Below are 9667 nucleotides of genomic sequence, written 5' to 3' on the forward strand. Positions count from 1 at the left end.
GACATAGACGTAAAGTTCTTCTCCGTCTTCTCTCTTCCTCTGATAAAGGACCCCTCATAGCCCCTAGTTGCATAGGTTCTGGTCCAGGTTCAGTAGACCCGAAGGATCCGGCAGGTAAACCGGTTGTCCTGGAACTGCCCCTCTCGAACCGACGTCTCTCTGCCTTCCGTTCCGCCAGTCTCTGATCAATACGAAGCACCTGCTCAATTAGTAGTTGAAGAGTCTCGGGTTCGGGTATATGGAGTAACTCGTCCTTATACTCTTCCCTCAGTTCACGGCGAAACAGTGTCTTTTGTGTGATTTCCGGCCATTGGGAATCGGTTGCCAGCAGACGGAATCGACTGATGTATGTAATTACGTCGACGTTCCCCTGTTTTAGATCCATCAACTGGTTCTGCGCAGCGGAGGCCAGGTTGGGGGTCTGAAAAACCTCAAGAAATGCTTTTTCGAAAGCTGCAAAGTCGTTCAGGATTGGGCTATTGGTAACCACAAACGGAGTTGCCCAGGCCAGAGCATTGCCCGTCAAATTACCCAAGATATAACCAATCTTGGCCTTGTCGTTATTGAAATGCGTCGATCTAAAAAGAAAATGGATTCGACAATGATTACAGAATTCTGCTACTCGTCGTGGGTCTCCGTCGAACTTGATAGGCGTTGTGTGTGCCAATGATCCTTCCACCTGTGAGGTACTTGGAACCCCTTGGGTTATCATCTGGCGTAGGGTCTGGTTCTCCTGGCGTAAGGCGATCATCTCTGCCCTGAGTGCTTGTAACTCATTCCGCACTTCTTGCGAATCTTCCATCTCAAGGTCTGAAGGCAGGCGTGTCAAGCTGAGATGTTCGTGATGATTGTGTACCTGTTTTCCTTGATGTGGATCTTGTTGTGGCCGCCAGACTGCAGTCTTCCGAACGATGAGTGTGTGACTCGGGGAACCCGCCTCTCCACCACCCAAATGGCACAGGGTGGAGGATGGGCAGACTCCCAGCGCCACGGAAAGCACTCTCCCGATTAACGTGGCGATGGGACTGTGCAAGCACAGACAGGAGAGGCTACGATCAGTCTGAAGTGTCGTAACAAGGCGAGATCCAAGTAGAAGGTCGATGCACCAAGCTGCAGGCTGACTTCGGACAGCCGGTAAGAAGATGGAGCACCAATGCACCAGGCTGAGACAGACTGGAAAAGGGGAACCAGATTGGGAACGAGCTAAAGGTCCCAGGGGAATTCAGGGGGGACCCTTGAACCCGCAAGACGCAGGGCAGAGCAAGGAACCGAGGTACTGAAACAGGGACCAGAGAGACCCAAAAGACCTAGAGCTAACTGGACCCCCTCAAGCAGACAAAAGGGTAAGTAAGCAACAGGGCCCTAAGTGGAATAGGGTACCAGCAGGACAAGTAGGACAGGATACCCAGGAAGGCAGTAGGCAAGGCAAGTAGGACAGGCAGGGCAAGTAGGTCAGGCAGGGCAAGTAGGTCAGGCAGGGCAAGTAGGTCAGGCAGGGCAAGTAGGTCAGGCAGGGCAAGTAGGCAGGGTGCCCAGGTTGGCAGTTGGTAGTAGGCTGGGCAAGTAGGTCTGGCAGGGCAAGTAGATCCAGGCAGGGCAAGTAGGTCAGGATTCCCAGACAGGCTGTAGGCAGGGCAGGATAGCAGGAAGCCAGTTTTACAAGAAAACCAGGAGCGAGCAACACGAACGAAGCTTCCGCATTGAGACGCGATTTGCTTCTGTTGCCGCTTCCTTTTATGGGCCGCCGGCGCCCGCGAGGCCTGAAACGCAAGCCGTTTCACCCTCGAGCGCCGGCGGACCCAAAACGAGGCTTGGAAGGCGAACCCTTCCCGATGCACTAGCCTGATCTACGGCGCATGCGCGAGACTGAGACAGTGGTCTCCCGCGCATGCGCCGTAGCCCACCAACAGCGGTTCCTGACGCTCTCCTCCTGGCGGCTCCCCAGACGCGAAAGCGCGGGTAGATCCGCCAGGAAGGAGAAGGAAGAGCGGTCGCCCTGGACCTCGGTCTCCCCCGAAGTGGCGTGACACACAGTTCTGCTAGGTACTCACAATATATTTAGAAATAGGCCTCGCCACGGATCTGGTCAGGTTTTGGACTGCACTCCGGTCTGGTCTCGGCACTTCACAGTGATCTGGGTCAGCTCTCTGGTTCTGCTAACAGCGGTCTCCTGTTCAGCTGGTCTCTCTCTGGATACAACACTGCTCTCTGGCAAATGGCAAGAGTTCTTGCAAAGAATTCAAACAGCTCGCCTGGCTGTGAATAGTGGCAATGATTTGAGGCCTGCTAAAGAGGGATTTAGCTTGTAGTTGACCTCTCTGCTACAAATTCTGGAGTAAAGTCTTGGTCTCTGAAGGTGGATAGATTGAAGTCTCTATGTTGGCTCTCTGGAGGTTGATGGAGGTAAAGTATGGATTTTTCCGGCAGAGCGTCCCGCAGCAGATGGAATAGAATGTCCCTATCTGTCCTGACTGTCTGCTTTTATGTGTTTTGAAAGTGGGTGGAGAGGCTAGCTTTCTAAGCCATACCCCTCTCCACTTGTCATTGGCCACTTCCTCCTCTTCCCCTTGATTGGGGGAATGAAATGAAGTGTCATCATGATGAGGTCTGTTTATGATACAGAGAACCCACCCCTGTCAACTTTACACACAATCTATATCTGATCCTAATAGACATATTTCATAGATAGACAGTTGTTTGGCATTGCATACACGCATCATGCATTTACTGATGTTAGCCCCTGTTCCAATTCTGTCGTTTCTAGGAGCTTGGGTTAAAAAATGGCAACATATTTCACTTTTTGGTCGGGTTACCAATATTGGATTTGTCCCCGCATTTACACAAATGTTCGCAAAGCATGTGGGCATTAGGTGGTGGAGTGTCAGATTTTTAACATACATACATTTAGAGTAATATCCTCTTTTCCGCTAAGAAACCCCCTGAACATACCACCGGGTCCTAACACGTCTTCAAATGTGCACAGAAAAATCACAAGAATAATGATATCACTTATAAAATGTTCACAAGTCCGCTCTATGAATGATCCATCTTTTTAGATTTATGTTCTGGCCCCAAAGGGGTGTGGTTTCCCCCAGCACAAGGTTGAATTTCTGGTTTTTCCAGTTCTGCCAAGCCAGCTTGCTCTCACAGGCAGTGCTCCTCCCCTTTCCTTCCAGGAGGAAGCCACTTTTACGATCCCCCCCAATAAAACATTTGCCTGAGTCAGGACAGGGCTTTGTTCAATTTCCTGCAGAGCCCAGGTAATTCAATCAGAGAAGTGTCATATCCCTTTTGGTGGGAACAGCAAAAGGCAGCTAGGCCTGGGAACACAGCTGTTGTGCAAGTCTCAACTCCTGTCGGGGGTAGCTGGTGGGCAGAATTCAGTTTCATTAAGCCAGGTTTCAGATAAAATGTCACTTTTTGTTCCCCAGTTTAAGTCAAGACAATTTTTACATATGCAGCTAGAATGCTGATTCTAAGTTCAAAACTATGACATTTCAACAGTGACAAACTATGTGACACTCAAAAGTAGGTCACTCAGTTAATATAAACATTTTCGATTTTTGGTAGTTTTAAATCCAGTTTCAGTTAGGCTGCTGCAGACCTGCAGAGCTCAGCCAGTCTTGTTATGAACATTCAAGTCACTTCAGAATATAACTTTACATTGTATCCACCTCTCAGTAAGTCTTTCTTTGGCCTGCTTTGGGTTCATTTATTCAGTTTTACACAAAAGTCTGGTGGTTTTAAAACGGCGGCTTTCTGATAGTGGTGAGTACTGGTAATGCAACCATTTTGGGGATTTAAGAAAATTAATTCCCCACAGTTCTAGGTTGCTTTTGGCAATCAGCATTGCCATTCCCAATGGTTTCAGGCTACTGTGTGGGTAGTCCAATGGTGGTTTTAGGCAGTGCCCTTCTGTGCCCATAACATCGGCAAAAATGGGTGGCAGCCTATTCTTCATGCATTTCCCTGGGCATTTTCTGGGAAGCTCTGGCTATCATGATGTTTTCAATGCCAGTACTGCACAGTTTTTGTGGTAGGGCTCGGATGCATGGGTAAAAACATCCCACAGGCTGGCACAGGGACCCGCCTCAATTCATTGTGTAAAAGGACAGACCACAACTATAAGTTAACAATAATTACTGCACCTGTTAACCATATCAACATAGGCGATACGTAGATGTCGAAAGGGTCCTGATGGGTAGGGCAAGGTCACTTTGAGTGTCTTAAGGGTGCGGCTAGAAGTGCATCTTTGGCAAGCGATGCAGTTTGTTATGAAATGAACAACTAACTCTTGGAGGTTTGGTATAAACCATTCCCCTTTAAAGTTTGAAGCAACATATTCCTTGGACATGTACGCTGGAAAGCATAATCGTTCGAGGGCAATGGTGAGCAGCACATGGGGCATAACTGGTTTCCCTGTAATCTTGTGTCACCAAACAAGGTCAGAAGGAGAAAGAGTGCAACCTCTCTTAGTTCACAAATCTTTTTCTTCTTGTGGTGCCTGCGCTTGTAATGCCCAGACGTGGGTCCCGTGCCTGCTGGGCCTAGAGACCCAAGCTACTCCTCACTGATGAGCCCCAATAAGGGCGAAACATGTTTGGGGATGCTCGTGGTCTCGTGCAGAAGGGATGTGGCCTAGCAGTTCGGGCTGGACTGCCCCTTTTGGGGTGGGGCCACGCCTGATTTGCATATGGACTTTCCCTTCTGTAATGGCTTGGCAGGCGAAGAACGGTGGCCTGGAGGGTTGCCCAGAGCAATGCCAGTGGTTAAGATTCATTCTAAACCTTCCAGCCATCACCTCATTGTTTGTGCTTGTAATTGGGCCAGGAAAGCGCATTGCAAGTAGTTGTGCTGTTCAGTCGTTGCAAGGACATTTCAAGGAACGGATATTCTGTATAATCGCAGGTTTGTGAGTATGATGCGTCTTTCACTGCCGAGTCAGCTGCACTATTGCTTTAAGCAATGGGATCTGTATTGTTTGTCTGAGCTGTGCATTTGACCACCGCAAGTGATGTGGGGAGGGATAATGCATCTATCAACCGGGAGAGCAACACAGCATGTTGCACAAGTGTGCCGTCTGATTTTTGTAACCCTCTCTCGCGCCATCTAGAAAGGCCTGAGTGTACTGTGGATGTGACATAAACTGGGTCTGAATAAATGGTTGTGGGGAATCCTATGGACATTTTCACATGCAAATTGCAAAATGTACAAGTTCTGCACTGGTTGCATGTGATTCTCTGCAAACAACAACATTTAATTTGCATGTGTGAATTGGTGCAAATAGTGCCTCCTTCACTTTGTAAATCAGTTTCTTTTCGAAGCTGCATCATTGTATACACTGCTGAGGTTGGTGATTATGTACACATTCGTTTTTCCAAACCTGTGCTCATGTTCACAGTTAGTTTTGCACTCCCCAGGTTCAAGCTCTGTCATAAATTACATTATCTTTGTTTGTGACATCAGTTTGCTCTGCTAACGAGAATGTGTTTTTATTATATTGTATACTTCTAATTTCAAATTCTTCTTTTCTTTCTTAAAGTTGTTGCAGTTTGAAACTTCATCATGGCAGACTCCAGAAACAGAACATATTCCGACGTCTCTGAATTTGTTCTGAGCTGCTTTTCAGAAAGCCAGAGCTCGTTGAATTGGACTTCCATCCCACTCGCTCTAGTCTTTCTTTTAACTATCATAGCCAACATCACTCTATTGGTAACAATCTACATAGCTCCCAGTCTTCACCACCCAATGTACTACTGCCTCTGCTTCCTTGTAGCTGTGGATTTACTTCTTAGCTTCTCGATCACCCCCAGAGTTTTGGCCATCCTCTGGTTTGATGAGAAGAGCATTAGCTCAACTGCTTGTTTTAGTCAAACTTTCTTAATATTTTTCTGCCAAGCAATGGAATCATCTGTCTATCAACTAATGGCTTATGATCGCTATATTGCAATTTGCCACCCCTTACATTACTCCTCCATCATCACCAGCAAGCTGATTGCACAGGCAGTAACAGTGTCCCTTGCAAGTAATATGGTGCTTATATTACCTTTTCCTTTTCTAACTGCAAATTTGCACTATTGTGCAAGGACCACAGTGACACACTGCTTCTGTGATACTGTAGCTTTGCTAAAGCTTGCCTGCGGGAACACAAGTCTACAATATGCCTATTCCTTAGTAGTGCTTGTTACTTTAATGTGTATCCTGACCATAGGATTGGCCTTTTCCTATAGCTTTATTATCCGCGCTGTGTTAAGGTTGGCTTCTGCGGAGTCAGCGCTTAAAGCATTTCACACATGCAGTTCTCACTTGACATTAATAGGAGCTGTTTACTGCGTCCTTATCATTTCCGGCTTCTCAGCCAGGATGAATACATTAATTCCACAATATGGACATATTCTGCTTGCGTTTGTGAGGTATCTCACTCTTCCGGTGTTAAACCCCTTGGTATATGGTATGCAGACCCAAGATATACGCCAGGCCATTAAAAAGCTGTACAAAAAAATCAGCATATAAAAATTATTGGGGGATTTGGCCTTTGCAAACTGCATCACTTATTTTCCGGTTATGGCCAAGGCATACATAAATCATGTGTTTCTAGGTGGTTTGACATGTGTTTTGGACGAAAACTGAAAATTAAATCTGTGCCAATAGATTGGATCCAAAAACTTGAATATTGAATCAAAAACAGCAACATTTATTTAAAATTCATGAAAAGAACACAATTAAATTGTACATGCAACAGAAACACAAATTCAGTACAAATAGGTGGGAAGATCATTCGACATCAGCCATATCCATATAACATCCAACCATACCATATACACATGAGCCACTCAACAACATACTGCACATATGGATTAATTCACATAACCAGGGCGTTGTGCGGGGGATCACAACAGAAATTCTCTAACTAAAAGAAATAACGCCGTAACTATAAATACATGGAGCCAACAGGAGAACAAATTCATTGAATTGTAAATGTCTTCCGGCGAATTTCAAAGCACTGACCGGTTTTGACATAATAAAATTAGTTAGGCCTGTTTTCATCAGGGGAACAAAAGAAATCCTGAAAGAACATATTGGGAATCTGTAAGTTGCGAAAACTGGGAGATTGTTTTGCCATACCCTGGAAGAATTGAAACCATACTTACAAATGATTTTTGGCCAAACAATTCAAAAAGGCCTAACAAAATCAACAGGAGACTGAAATTAATTGGGAACCCTGATCAGAAATGGAGTCATAATACAAAAGTGCACTCACCAGTGGGACAGCTGCTGCCCCAACATGAATGGGAAAATGGAGAGCACTACCCAAAGTGAAAATGTATAAACCTGTGGGGAGTGAAAAAGGCTGACAGGCAGTTGCAGCTGCTGCAGTGGCACACCCACAGCATCCATACCTAGCCAATGGTGCCAGAAAGAAAATAATATAAACCAAGCAAGTGAATACTAGAATAATGGATGTAAAAATAAGGGCACACTAGTATACTGTTGCGGGCTAATGGACACTGTCCCCATTAAGTGAAATGAACAAGAGACTGGGGGAGGGACTGGAGGGATGAGAAGAGAAGGAGAGGGAAGGCACACGGGGAAGTCAGTAACAAGATGGTAATAAAGAGAATAAGACGTACGCCCGGTGTCTGTGTGTCATTGAGTCTATACCACGAGCAGGACGTGAAAACTGGCAAAGGGGAAGGAGGCCCACGCTGGCGCCATTGTGGAGAAGGCAGGGCGGATAAGGAGGTGGAGCTGGCTCACTCGCTAGCACCAGCACTGTGCTATGAGTGAAGGAGGAGCATCGCACCCATTGGGCCTGTGGGGAGGCTGGCGCTGAAGGACGGAAGGTACCGAAGAGGCTGGACGAGCATCAGCCACGGGGAGAGAGGAACTCTGCCGGAAAAGAAGAGGTGAGCCCAGCTGTCCACGCACTACACCTCCATGCACAACAGAGACGGCAGAAAGCAGCTGCTGCGATACGAGCCACACCGCACAACAAAAGAAACCAGCGGCAAGCGGAGATTGTTCTACCGACAAGCAGAGGGCCTGCGCTGTAGCAAACCCACTTGAAAGCGAGTATCATTGCATCACAAGGACGTTGGCTGCGAAGCTCCATGAAGGAAGTGCAAAAAAGCAATGCTTACACCCGGGCCCCAGCACAGCGCACGGCGGGTATAGCCCCCACCAACCCAGTGTCCTTCCTACGCTGCCTGTACCCCTTCACCCTGGAACCACAAGAAGATCACTGACAACGATGGCAGGAGTGGAGGACGAGTTCGAGGAGTTCATGAAAGCAGTTGGAAACCAAGACGCATCCAACAAACTTGACATCGTCACCAACCTGGTAGGCAAAGCATCATGAAGACCATTCCCCCCCAGGAAAAGTCTACCTACCAACTCCTCATCGCCGCAATAAATGGTCGACTGGTTGTGCTTCCCAACAGGGACTACGAACGATACACGATCAATCAGTGCACCCAAGCCCCCCATGAGACGATCGAACAATTCATACTGCATCTCCAGAGGAAAATTACATATTGTGACTTTACCAACTTCAATTATAACAAAGCCATCCATTTGCGGGTGATAGAGGGGTGAATATCATCACAATTTAGAAAACATCTGATAAAGAAACCCCGCCCACTACAGGAAATTGCCGAATTGGCGAGCGTCTATGAATGGGTTGATGTACAAGCAGCCCAGATAGAGGACCCAAAGAAAACAGACACCATTGCTGCCATAGTCAATAACCCGCAAGCTCGACAGATGGGCACACCGCTACGCCACGACACCTGGAACACCACCCGCCACGCCGATCCTGAAAGACTATGCTATAAATGCGGGTTCGAATGCCCCACCATTGGCCAAATGTGCCCGAGGTGAGGCCAGGAGAACCATTTTCAAATGATGTGCCGGGAAAGGGTCCCATCACCGCAATCGACTCCCTGCCAGAGATATGACCTGACGAGGGCTCCCAACCTGCGGCCGTACCCCAGTGTAAGACCTAGTTTCAACAGAAGCTCATCAATCTATACAACACATGGGATTCATTCGATCAGTATAGAACTTACAAGTTGATATGATAGACAGAGCCTTCGACACCCCAGAGCACCCTGTTTGCGCACAACTCTACAAAGGGGAAGACCAGTGCCAGGAGTTCTCAACAGATGACCCCTATGAAAACCCTCCATCAGAAGAAGTGCCACCCGGCGCGGAACCATACTATGAGTATGACCGGTACAGTAAGGAATATGTCCGGCTCATATATGACATCTCTGGTGATAGCACATCCCCGAAGGTGTCGATACACCTAGGAGGACTCCACACACCGTTCCTCATTGACACAGGAGCCACCGTCAATGTGATGAACGAGAAAACATATGAAGCCAAGGCAAGCACATACCCACAACAACCGTCCCGAGCTCGCATTTTTCAGTGGGAGCAACCCTACCACTACAATCCAAAGGACAATTTCTCTGTGACTTAATACACAGGGATCAGCGAATACCCGTCACGATTCATGTTATTCATAGCCCAGTGACCGGAAGATGTCTTCTTAGTTATAAGAAAGCCACTGCTCTGCAACTCATCAATATTCAGTATGACCAGTCTGAGACAATCCAAGGCCTCCCACTGCAGACACAAACAATACAAGCCCTCGCTCAGAAAG

The 9667-nt window shown here is 47.3% G+C and overlaps 1 protein-coding gene across 1 annotated transcript; it reads left to right on the top strand.

The window, feature by feature from the left end:
- Positions 1-5565: 5565 nt before the first annotated feature.
- Positions 5566-6513, top strand: LOC138528173 (olfactory receptor 56A4-like). Its single transcript, XM_069639627.1, has one exon. It carries the CDS (start codon positions 5566-5568, stop codon positions 6511-6513), a length of 948 nt encoding a protein of 315 aa, XP_069495728.1.
- The last annotated feature ends 3154 nt before the right edge of the window (positions 6514-9667 follow it).

The sequence above is a fragment of the Ambystoma mexicanum genome, chromosome 7q (genome assembly GCF_040938575.1).
Source record: "Ambystoma mexicanum isolate Mex_15411 chromosome 7q, UKY_AmexF1_1, whole genome shotgun sequence".
In the NCBI taxonomy this organism is placed as follows: Eukaryota; Metazoa; Chordata; class Amphibia; order Caudata; family Ambystomatidae; genus Ambystoma; species Ambystoma mexicanum.